This window comes from Oreochromis aureus, linkage group 8 (genome assembly GCF_013358895.1).
Source record: "Oreochromis aureus strain Israel breed Guangdong linkage group 8, ZZ_aureus, whole genome shotgun sequence".
Lineage (NCBI taxonomy): Eukaryota > Metazoa > Chordata > Actinopteri > Cichliformes > Cichlidae > Oreochromis > Oreochromis aureus.
In genome coordinates this window covers 11,228,078-11,240,903 of record NC_052949.1, presented here as the reverse complement: position 1 = coordinate 11,240,903, position 12,826 = coordinate 11,228,078, and the positions used below count along the sequence as shown (strand labels likewise).

General features: G+C 40.5%; 1 protein-coding gene across 6 annotated transcripts in view; it reads left to right on the top strand.

Annotated features, from left to right (window-relative positions):
- Window positions 1-4,126, top strand: part of nrxn1a (neurexin 1a) — a 66,632-nt gene extending 62,506 nt beyond the window's left edge. For all 6 annotated transcript variants that reach the window (XM_031750672.2, XM_039616389.1, XM_031750671.2 and 3 more), the window contains 2 exons: window positions 515-593; window positions 1,407-4,126. In XM_031750672.2, coding sequence (XP_031606532.1) covers window positions 515-593; window positions 1,407-1,708 — 381 coding nt within the window. In that variant the 3' untranslated portion in view covers window positions 1,709-4,126. The remainder of the gene's footprint in view (window positions 1-514; window positions 594-1,406) is intronic.
- The last annotated feature ends 8,700 nt before the right edge of the window (window positions 4,127-12,826 follow it).

The window sequence follows — 12,826 nt, the reverse complement described above, 5'->3', positions numbered from 1 at the left end:
GAGGTTTCGAATAAAAAAGATTTAAATGAACTATCAAACGCTTAGCAGATATCTAATAAAGGCTGGTTTTATTTTTGTCCTCAGCCTCACGTATGAGCATTTGCCAGTATCAGATGGAGATGGCAGAATGCAGATAGAAAGGCCAGAAGAGAACAAAGGATGGGGAGGGTTGAGAGAGTACTAGATGATAACTAAGCAGTCTCCTTGGGGTTTTAAAGGGATTCAGTGTTTCTCTTCTCCCTCTTCTTTCTTCTTCTCTCCTTGGCACTCAGGTTTTGGCCGCCTGCCATTGCTGGGGGCTGTAACAGGCAGAAGTGTTTATGGTCAACTGAAAACGGGTGGGCGAAAGATTGGTGCTGTGTGCTCACACATACAGGAAATAAACAGAAGGGGTGTGGGGAACTGACTGTTTCTGTCTTAGAAATGATGGCGATCATGAGTTTATATGTATATGAATCTGTGTGTGTGTGTGTGTGGACACGTTTGCCGATTTTTCTCTATCTTCTCTTCTCAGTCGTCAGATGACCTGCTGGTGGCATCAGCTGAGTGCCCAAGCGATGATGAAGACATTGACCCTTGTGACCCCAGTTCAGGTGAGAAACATTAATGAATATACATGTGAAACTGCCTTTATGCAGCTTTTATGTCACTCATGGGCAAAATACATCCCCCAGGCCTTCTAAGTCTGGCCGCCAACATCCAATAAGTTTTAAAAAAAAAAGATTAGTTATCAATATACATGCTAAGTGTGTGGCCCTTGGAGAGAAAAAAACAATGCTTCCTACCTGTTTTACGTCCTCCACTCGCACTGCTACCCATTTTTATGCTCTCCAGTTAATTTTTTATTTGCGCTCAGGTTTCCACCCTCGGGCATTACCTAACACTCTCCATCTCTTCCTATCTTCCCATCTGTATCCTGCTCTTTGTCATTAAAATTTCATTTTTATATATCCCATTTTATTTACCTCCCCCTCCTTCACCTCTTTCTTTTCCATCCCCTTATCTCTGGACAGCCACAAAATTTGATATTTAAATTCTTGCATTATAAATCATTTAATATGGTGTGAAATCTCACCATACTGCAGCCCTCTCTGGCTGTTGTAAAGTGTCAGAAGTATGTAATAAAACCTGATATAACGTGCACCTGTGCTCTGGATCCTCCTCTAAGCGATGTGTACTGTAATCTGTTTACGCATTATGTGATGATATGTAAACAGCTTTGGCTCTAAGCTGTAGCTTTCCCTTGCCAGCGTGTAGCATTATGCAAAACGCTTGTCAAATAATTCATCACCATGATGCATTGTGTCTTCCAGTTCTCCTCCCACCATCATCGCAGGCAATCCAAATTAATAATGTATAAACTAAACCATCATATAACATCAATTTCCTCCTCTCTCCCCTCACAGCCCGCCCTCCCCTGCCAGAGGTGAAGATGTTCCCGGGTCCGTCTGAGGTGGTGCGGGAGAGCAGCAGCACTACGGGCATGGTGGTGGGCATTGTAGCAGCCGCTGCCCTCTGCATCCTCATCCTTCTCTACGCCATGTACAAGTATCGCAACCGCGACGAAGGCTCCTACCACGTGGACGAGAGCCGCAACTACATCAGCAACTCAGCCACACAGCCCAACGGCAGTGCTAAGGACAAGCCGCTGGGCATCGCCAAGATCTCTAAAAACAAGAAGAACAAAGACAAGGAGTACTATGTCTGAGGCGGATGACTTCTGACACACAGACATATACGCATACACCTTTATATATAACGGTATATGTACATAAATAGATATATTCTCAAAAAGAAAAAAATACACACAAACACACATGACATAGACATGCTGATCTTAATGTTTACTCCCCAATAATCACACCTGCACACATGCTGGCAAGCACAAACAGGCACACAAACGAGCCCAGGCACACACACACACACACACTCAAGCACAAACATACACACAAAGACTGGCCTGAGGGCATGAGCCCTTACTGTACAGTATTTACCAATGAGCAGAGCCTCTGCGAGAGGCTTCTTTTATGAACATTAACACCATTCCAAATGATTTAGAAAGCACCAGTTCAACTCCCAGTTAAGAACCATTTTGGGTCAGCCTGATAAGAAAAAAAAAAAAGAGACTCCCCTGCCACAGTTGGACCTCTTCAGTTGGACTCAGAGAGGTCAAGGAAGACTTTAAGTGAAGCACATGGCAGACAGAGTGTTTGCGTGAGAGGCAGAGCACCAGAACAAAGATGTAAAAGCACCAAGACAAGCACCAAGTGTCTCTCTTCCAAGCTTCTTGGCCTTCCTCCCTGTTAGCAGACGGGGCTAGAAGAATCAATGAGGATGCTGAGGAAACAAGCACACCAATGGTCCAAGTCTACCCCTAGACAGCACGGCAGGAATTCAGGGTGTAGCCAAAGAGAGACAGTGAGTTACGAGTGGATAGGCAGCGGCAGGGCTGGTGCACCGTTAATATAACGGATGGGCTGTGGTTGTTACGCTGCAGCGCTGCTGTTTTACGGCACCCTGAAAATCACAAAACAGTGTAATCAGTGAAAAACTGAAAGATGTTTTCCTGGACAGGAGACTTCAGATGCTACCTACAGACACCAGTCATGCGTGACTGTGGTGTCTCGCACACACACACATACGTACATAGACTACATACAAACACACACATGGTAAAATTAAAAAGGATCTACACATGCAGACATACACTTACCTGCAATGCTAAAAGTGCACCATATCTTCATAACCGACACTGAAGACTATACAAGAAGACATTGGTGAAAAAGACAACGCTCATAATGATAACTGTTATGGCAACAATAATGATGAATATGAGGAACATTTGGGCAGTATAGACTCTGGGGAAGGGAGGGGGGGGGATCTTATTGCACGTGAATTATCTTACTCCGTGTGATTTATACCGCGTTGAAACTCCAGAGGTTACATCGTGACGCACCACCATCATAAACTCACCACCTCGGCTTGAAGTATTTCTGAGTACGCACTTCAAATGGTTTTTCAGTCTGTGGGATACAACAATGATTTCAGTCGCCAAATCGACTCTCAGATCAAATCTTCATCGGCAAAGCGTGACCATCTCGAGTGTGCTGCATGCCCGAGCTGTGCTGTGGAGTGGTGGCGTGTCCCACTAAGTCCAAAGGTGGTAGGTTTGTCTGCAGGTGGGAAAGGAGGAGGAGGGTGTCGTGGGTTTGCCGTCGGACGCGTACACCCCACGACAGGCCACGTCCTGTTTCCTAGCCTGATGTCTTACAGGCCACACCCATTATACCTGCGCTAACCAACCACCTTTTATAGCAAAAACCAGCTGAGGAAAAGAAAAACAGAACAAAGTAAATGTTACCATGTGTTGCTAATAGATAGAAAAGTCCAGTTCTTGATGCCATTGGCTATACGACAACTTGAGTTGCTTTGATTTCATTGGCTCTCCCTTTTCTCTCTTTCTCTTTGCGTCCTCATGTATTCATTGCTGTTGGTTGACGGATTAATCAATACTCGTGACATGTCCCAATACGGGACAGACAGATGGGTTTCCCATGGGCAATGGCGAATTATCTGTTTATGGACTTTTTGCAGTGTCTGAGCCCTCTGCAGCTCAATAAGTGTAGCCCCACGAGATACAAACAGTGCCATGACATGAACAAGCCCCTCCAGTTCTTCCAAGCAATGTAACTAACCAGTCGGATGCATGCAAAACAGACCAGGGCAAGGAAGGACATGAAACAGACTGTGTGTGAGATTTCAAAGTATAAATGTCAAAATTAACTTAACATCTCCCCTTATTCTCGCCATCCTTAACTGGCCTTTTTGACCTGCCTCGTTCGTGTTTTCCTCTCGTTTACTACGTCTCCCTCTCCTCCATGTCTGTTGCTTTCCTTTACCTCTATCTCTGTTGTGTTGCCATCTGAAAACATAGGAGGCGTCTCAACCAGTGGGATTATTCTACATCTAGGTGTTCATTAACCATGTTTATTTTCTATATGTACAATTTTTCTACAGTATTTACTTTTATTTTTATTGTTACGGTTCTTTGATGAACATAAAGTGGAAATTTATTATGAAAAATAGTTTTGAAGATTAATGAGTAAATAAAATATTACCCAAGTGAGCTTTTTGCGTGTTTGTTTTTCACTTCCCATCTGCCTGCGGACATCATTAAAGCGCCTATTATCGCACTCCCCTCAGCTATGATGATATCGGATGACTGTCTAATTAACACAAGTCAAAAAGTAGCAGGGAATCAGAGGGCAGATCTTAGAGGAATAGTTCCCAATAAAAAGAAGATTGATGTCAGGCATGTCTTTTAGTTCCAGCAAACCTTATTTAATGGACATAAGAGACTGTCATCTGTCTTCTCATGTAACAAGTACAGAAATTAAGAGCATTTTTGTAAATTCAGAGACCATAAGTTGCACATCTATCCACATTCTGTTTTATCCTTTCAACTTTTGTTTTGTCAAATTAAGAAAAGAAAGCAGCTCTTTCATTCCAGGTCCCACGCCATTTTACTGGGACGGCAAACGCACAAAAATACCCCACTGCACATACTAAACAGGGCTTTGAAGTACAACTCTGTGCTGTAAACGCAAAGTCTCGGCAGAGTTGCTGTTTGCCGGATGAAAGATCCCTGAGACTGCAGAGCTGAGCTTGCATCCTCAGGTGAAACATACAAAGAGCTGCTATTTCAATAAACACCTCCCCAGTTGCATTATCTTGTTCTCTCGCTGTTTCTCTTGCTTTCTTTTTGTCTTTGCAGAACAGTCTGTGCTCAACAAAAGGCTTGTGTTAGGCTGTAGCCATCTGCTGCTTTGCTGTCCTTGGCCACAGACAGCTAGGACAAAGATAAAGACAGAGCCCTGCTATATTTATGGAGTGAATACAAAATAACTCTGTTTCTTGACAGTGGTCAATCAGTCAAAAACTTCTCAGTATTAGTAATCTGATTGCACAACACACAATCAGATTATTAGTATTAGCAGCAGAAAATCTGAATTCTTTAAACAGGTTGTGTCATTGAGACTGAGATCTGTTTTTCAAGTAAGATGACACGCAGACAGATTGTACATGTTCAGAAATGCAAAAAAGCATGTGCAAGAGTGATTGGAGATTCATAAATATAACCTTTTAACAAACGTTGCAGTGAAATAGGAAAATGTAACTTTGCATTGTTTGTAGCTTATTATTATGACAGTATTAGAATCCAGTTTTTTTTTTTTTCAGGTTCAGTGTGAATAAGAAGCACAGTTAATGACAAGTATTACATTTAAGCAAAAAAAAAATACAGGCAATCTTGCAGTAGTGCAACCCTGTCAGTAAAAGTACAAACAATACAGTGTAAAAAAAAAATACTCACTACTTCACTAGGAAAAAGTTGCATTTATTTATTTAAGGTTAAATTTTATTTATGTGACTCCAGCTAAATATTTTTGATGTTTATTGTTTTTGCTGAATATTTTTCTAAATGTGCGAATCTGGGGACTTATATGGAAAAAAATAAAAACATGAAAAATGAGTATATGATTGTATATACTCGAGTATATAATTTTGTGCCATTTGAGTCTTATTTGCAAAAAAGGATCAGAAGTTTGCTTCCTTAATACATTTTTTTTAATAAAATGTCTGTATTTGTATGTTTGAAGTAACTTGTACCTATACAGTATTGTGCAAAAGTCTTTTCACCTCTTATTTCTTTGTATTTGTTTTCCAAGAGCCAGACTTTCTTGTATTTTTAAGTGGTCTGCTCAAGTTCGTCTGGTTTTCCGAGGGTGTTTCAAATATTTTTAGGGGACATTGATGGTGTTTTCATTCATTTTCAGTCCAGTCCTTGCACCTGGCTATTTTCAGAGGAATGTTTTGTGTTTGTTAAGCCACTTCACACTGACCTATGAATCATTCAAGCATAAAAAACGACACTTGATTCAAGGTATGAACCAGTGTTGTGTCTACACATAACAGACAACTTAGCAAAAAAATCAATTTTAAGCACTTTGCTACTAGCAGCCTGTCACAAACACATGTTCACAGTTTTTAGCTGAATCTGTGAAAAATGCCAAAGATAGCGTCCAGTTTGACAAGCATAAAACAGGATTTTTGCACCAAGAAAGTGATTCCCAAAGAGCTACTGGTTGAAAACTTATATCTCAGCAGTTTGTCTCACTATATCTCAGGTGTGCAAGTGGGTCCTTAAAAATGTGAAGAAGCTGAACAAGTGGAGGGCTAAAGAAGAAGTTGCAGGTCTATAAAACTATCTACAGCAGATGAACATTCATGTCATTAAGAAATACGACAGACCTGAGAGAGATGCATCTGGCGCTTCAGCTGATCCATCTTCGGCATCAAAACCTCATCAGAAATGGTCTCAGTGGAAAGGTGGTTGCTAAACTACACAAGAAATGGACTGAAAATCAGTGGTAACAGGGATGCTGGAGAGATGAATCAACTTGTTATCAGTATGTGCGGAGGAGGTCAGGAGAGACATACAGCATTTAATGTCTACAGTCATCTGTAAAACATTGTGAAGGCTCTGTCACTGTTTGGGGCTGCATTTCACCCAGTGGGGTTGGAGGTCTTGTTAAAATTAATAGAATTATGAGTGCTGAAAAGAACCATTTGTCACAACCAGGCGGGCTGGTGTGTTTGTGGTGCATGAACATAAGATACCTGAAAACCTGACATGGAGGGAGGAAAACAGACACACCAACACTTTACTTTAGCATACCTAAGAGACTTCGGGCTCTGTTGAAGAGCAAATGTGGTCAGAGACTTTTTGCACAGTACTTAAAGTATAGAGTTTGTGATGAAATATAGCTAATATCTCCGTTTTCCTAGATGCCCCTGAATGTAACAGGATAATGCTAGGCACACATGTAGTCTGTGGAATCATAAGGGAAAATGCCATTCCAGCTTAGTTATTTCTTTCTCTCGCTTTCATCCTAGCTCGTCCTCGTCAATGTCTGCACACACCTGTGTTGGTATTGTCCAGCTCGTGCTCCACAACATCCTCCACCTCACCATCCTCATACACCCACATTTATCTGACTGACTTCTCTGATAAACACATTGCAGATTTGAAATTCTCTTCTTGTTTGCTTCATCATGACAACTGTTCAAATTCACCGCCCACTGATGTGTCCCTTCTATTTTTGTTGTGGCCTTGGAGCCAGACCATGACACATGTCATTACAAAAACAGTGGTAAGGCCTTGTTTGCAGACAGAGGTATCCTGCTGACAACATCAGAGCTGTCCAGTTTATATTTGTGGTCTATGGGGAAAATTCTTTGTGGGACAATGGGGGATTTTATTTGCTGCAACACATTGATATATACATTCTGTATTAGATTAACAAAACCAAAGATAATCCAATTCTGATACCCTCAGAGTCGTCCTTAGACTTTTGCACTCATACTGTGGAATTATACAAGTTACAGGCAATCAAAGTACCTAAGGTGTGCTTTTTAATTTATCATTTTCAAGGCACATTTGAGCCCTCATATCTACAAGAGATGGACGCTTGAAATTTTTAGAGCCGAATCCATTTTAGCTGCAACCAAATCAATTTTACAGACTCCAACCGCCAAAAAGCCAGAATCCTTGTTTTGTTAACCACATAATTTTTTGAATAACATCTTTGAGCATCAGTATGATGGAATATAATCATAGTTTTAATAACAAAGCTGCACCAATCTGGACGCTTTTCATTAGTATTCACTTCATGAATTCATACTTGAACTTGTACACACTAGTACTGTGTTGGACCCCTTCAGGAACTTCATTCTTCTAAAAAAGTGTTGGAAACATTGACATGATGACTGCACATTTGTCGGCTGCACATCCATGATATGAATCTCCCCTTCCGCGACATCCCAAAGATGCGCTTCTGGATTGAGATTGGTTACTGTGGAGGCCATTGTAATGTCCAAGAAACCTATTTAAGATGATATGAGCTTTGTGACTTGGTCTTTCATCCTGCTGGAAGAAGTCATCAGAAAGTTCACTGTAGCGTAGATATGATAGCAACAATACTTAGACAGGCTGTGACATTTAAATGATGCTCAGTTGATACTAAGGGCTCCAAAGTGCAGAGAAAACATCCCCCACAGCATTACATCACCGCCATCAAGGGAGCATAAATCTAGGCTTTTATGTTGTTTACACCAAATTCTGACCCTAGTGTCTGAATATCGCTGCAGAGATTGAGATTAATCAGCTCAGGCAACAGTTTTTCAGTCTTATATTGCTGATTTTTGATGAGCCTGTAAGAATTTTAGCCTCAGTTTTTAGTTCTAGTTTTGACATTCTGTGCATTCAGAGGTGCTCTTCTGGATACCTTGGTTTTACAAGTGGTTGTTTGAGATACTGCTGTCCTCCTATCAGCTAAGACCAGTCTGACCATTTTCCTAAGGCCTTTTTACCCAGAAAACTGCTGCTCACTGGATATTTTCTCTTTTGAACCATTCTCTGTAAACTCTTCAGAGGTTGTGTGGGGAAAATCCAAGTAGATCAGCAGTTTCTGAAATACTCAGACCAGCTTGTTTGGCACCAATATCCACGACCTTCAAAATCAACTTTCTTTGCAATTCTGGTGCTCCGTTTGAACTACAGGAGGTCTTCTTCACCAATGTACACATGCATAGAAAATGCTTAAAAAGTGCAATTTGTGTTAGATTTCATTGTGCATGTAACCATGTAGGATAAAAAACTAATGACAGCATATGAAAGGAAATACAGTGTGCAATACGCTGGAATTGTAAGGATGTTGAAAAAAATCTTCAGGATATAAAAGTGTTTCATCAATATGACTCCATTACAAAATGATTTTGACAGAGAAAGATTCCCGGTTAGAAGATTAGCCTGGTATAAAAATGTAAAAAGAAGAGAAAAAAAGGAGATATAAAAACCCCTTTCACAGTTACAGTTGTTGTACAAAGAAAACTATCTGATTCTGAGGGCGTCTGGTGGGAGGCACTGATTGATTTTTCAGACACATACACTGTTCAGAAAGGCTCTTTTCTAAAGCAGTTTGTTCAGCATCATCATTAGTCTACCTTTTCATTTTGGCTTCTCACAGTCACAATCAAAAGAGCACATAGACACAATTACCATGGCTTGCTGTCCCACTGAATCTGTAGCAGGCCACAGAAACGAGATTGCCTAAATGGACTGCAAAATATGTGTCTCAAAAAAAGAATTTTTAATTGAAAAAACACACAAGAAAAAGAGCAGGCACTGTCTAATATTTTCCACCTCCCTTACAAAGGTGTCGAGCAATCAGCAACAGATTGATCCACAAATTCATATCAGCTGGAGCGCACACATGCACACAGGTGCTGTACAGCTTCTCCCTGCTTAGTCCTTCATCTCCACTCCCTCCAGCTGTGCTTGTTAGACTTAGACTCTGCCTATCCTTTCTTTTTCCTTCTCTTTTTTTTTTGCCTTGTGTATAAGCAAGCAACTGTGGGAGAGTGTATCCTTGTGTGAGAGAGTGTGCGTGGTCGTGTCAGGAGCTCAAGGCTGCATTTTTCTTCCTGCTTTGGAATAAATTACAAGGAGCTCTTTTCCTCGACCACATCAAGTTCCCACAGTCCACACAAGCACACACACGTGCGCCTGTATGCACACACACACACACAAAAATGTATAAATGCAAAAGATGACCTGAATGGAGAGCAAAAGCCAAACATTAAAAAGAAGAAAATGTCAAAGGGAAAAAACTGTATGGTATTTTAAAAAAATTAACTCTGTGTGTGTGTGTGTGTGTGTGTGTGTGTGTGTGTGTGTGTGTGTGTGTGTGTGTGTGTGTGTGTGTGTGTACCTGAATCCTGAATGCAGAGTGTCCTTGCAAGCTGGCTGCATGTCCTGCTGACGTGTGAGGAGAGCGTGGTAGAAAAGAATATTATGTCCACTATTATCGAAGTGTGCTCATCATTTAACACAAATATGAGACAAGAGACAAAACAGCTTTACACCTGGTGCCTGTTCTAATTTTTACTGTTAGTTTTCTGGCACGACTTGATGCTTAAATGCTTTAAAAAAAAAAAGATATGTACATGTACTCCCTAAGGTCTAAAACAGTTCCTTACTTGGATGTGAAACTAAAGTCAAAAACAAAAAATAAAGGCATATGTAGATATCTAGATACCACAGAGAGAAAGGAATATGAAGGTTTTAGCTTAACCTCCAAGCATCAGCTACAAGCTTTATCTTTGCCGCATATCAGCTGACTGTCCTGCTTTGTTTTTGATTTTTATGTGTATCTATCTTTTGGTGTTGGCACCTGCCAGTACGGAGGAGATGAAGAAGACCATGGAGAAGATTCATTCATGTAGTGAGGGAAGAATTGCAGAGTTGGTGTGACAGAGGAGGATGCTAGGAATAGGATGAGATGGAGGCAGATGACCTGCTGTGGCAACCCCTAAAGGGAGCAGCTGAAATAAGAAGAAGAAGAACGACCAAGAGGACTGTGCAGCTCAAACCAACTAAAGAAGCTTTTAAGCCTACTTGTAACTAGTAATGATATTCATACACTAACAGACACTTTATTAGATACAACTGGCTGGTACTGCCTGAGAAGGGATATTTTACTGTTATTTTATCATTGCATCAGAATCATATAATAAGCATTGCATTAAAGCATTTATTGAAGCTATTGACATTACATTAACGTTTGTATTACAGTGATTGTTATGACCTCATGTTAATCTTCTATTTACAGGTGTTGGTATAATCATATAATCTTTCATTACAGGTGTAACCATGATCATCTTTATACATATTGCCGCTTGGTGCTTATTATGGAGTTGTGCTCATGTCAGTAAGGGTTAAAAGCTACAGTCAGCGGGATGTCTGGCTGATCTATTGAGGGAAGTGACGCAGAGCGTAGAAGGCCGCACATGCTTACAAGACACTTACATCATGTTATTTTATGATCCTTTATTTAGATATATCTTTTGTTAACCTTTAAGTAGTGTGTATTGGCAATAATTACTCATTAGTTCATTTATGTATCATCATTAATTGTTACTTCATTAGAGAATTTCTTTAGGCTGTCGGCCTTATGTTACAACTTGTATTACAGGTATTGTCATGATTCCATATTAACATTTTCTATTACAGGTGCAGTGATAATTCTTTTGTATACACATGCATTGTATTTTTTGTGCTTGCCAATGAGGGGGGGCTCGGTCAACTAGTGGAGGGTCGGAAACTTTGTTCGGTGCAAGGACTGAACAATCTATTGTGTTAAGGATCTTGAGCTATAGAAAGAACACGCTTACAAAACACATATATCATGTTATTCATCATTATCCTTTAGTCATTTATATTCTTTTATTAAGCTTTGAGTAGTGGCATTTGATTAGAACATTTATTCAACATATTACATGTATGGTTTCAGTTAGGTTATTGCACACATGCAGAGTTGGCCTCTGTCCTTATAGACAGAGTGAAGGCTGAGGTCGAGGCACACACGCACACACACAAGCAGTAGTTAAACTCATGTGTAGGGTAGAGTTCAAATATTTAAATAATAGTTTGCAAGGCCTTGTAGCTGTTCGATTATGCTTGCAGGAGAGACTGTTTGTTCCAGGGGATAAGCAGAGTTAGAAGATTACTGGGAAGGATCTGGCCACGGGAAGAAGAAGATGTTCTTTTAATGTGTTAAAAGTTGTCAACATTGATTGTATTGTACCTACTTTACGCATGAGGGGGCGTTCTAATACCCTGATTTTCATAAAAACTATTGTTGTGTGGTTTTCGGTTAGAGATCTGGTGCTGTCTGCGTACAGTGTCTCATCTCCCACACGTGTGCATTAAAATCATCGTTTGACTTGACCCGGCCGGACCAGTGTTGTTATTTTGGTTTTCCTCCTGTATCCATCCCCAATATTTTGAACTCGTGACATGCCTCAGTTCTTTGTTGCATAGATTCAACAATGAGTTGCTTCTATGTGATTGCATGATTACATATCTGCTTTACACAAACCTTCAAGCAGGTATACATAATAAAGTAGCCACTAATGATCAAATGCCGAAAGGCAAAATCAAGCAACCTGAGATTAGACTCCAACCGAAGGCTCTTTGCTGCATGTCTTTCACCACTCTTTCTATTTCTCACTACTTTACTGTCTCTTCTTTACTGCACTATATAACAACAAGTGAGTGTCTGACGAGTGTATAAGGTACTGCATATTTGGCAGCAACAGTGCTTTTAAGAAAAGCTGTCATAACGTGCACTGAAGTTTTTTAGGCAGGACCAGTCTAGTCAAAAGAAGACTGATATTTCCATCTGCAGTCATTAATATTTGTAGCACTCTTCTGTTCAGGAACCTGAACGCTTTTCCATGCGCATACATGAAAAGCCAGGAGCAGCAAGCGGCAATAGCTCAACAAGGTTGAGCGCAGGCACACAGGGAAACAGGGATAATAAGGAGACTGATTAAGTCAGATGTAGAAAATATACAATGAAGTGGTGTGGAGTTGGGTTGCACAGAGGCTTGCAGATGCACGACAGCCAACAGTGAGGTTAAATATTATTTTGTGATCTTAATAAAGGGTTCTTTACCTACATTTGATATAATAGGATAGGAAAAAGAAAATACACATTCACAAAAGGAAGAGGACTGCACAGTTTTTCACAGTGCATCACTACACTTTTATTCTTCTCTTGCATTAAAGTCTCAGCTCATAGAACACCAGTCATTTATATCTTATCAAGACGTACACAGTAGAAAAACACGCATAACTCCACCCAGCAGAGACCTCCTACATCCTCATACTCCCTTGAGCTTTTCACACGCCCCCAGCATTCAC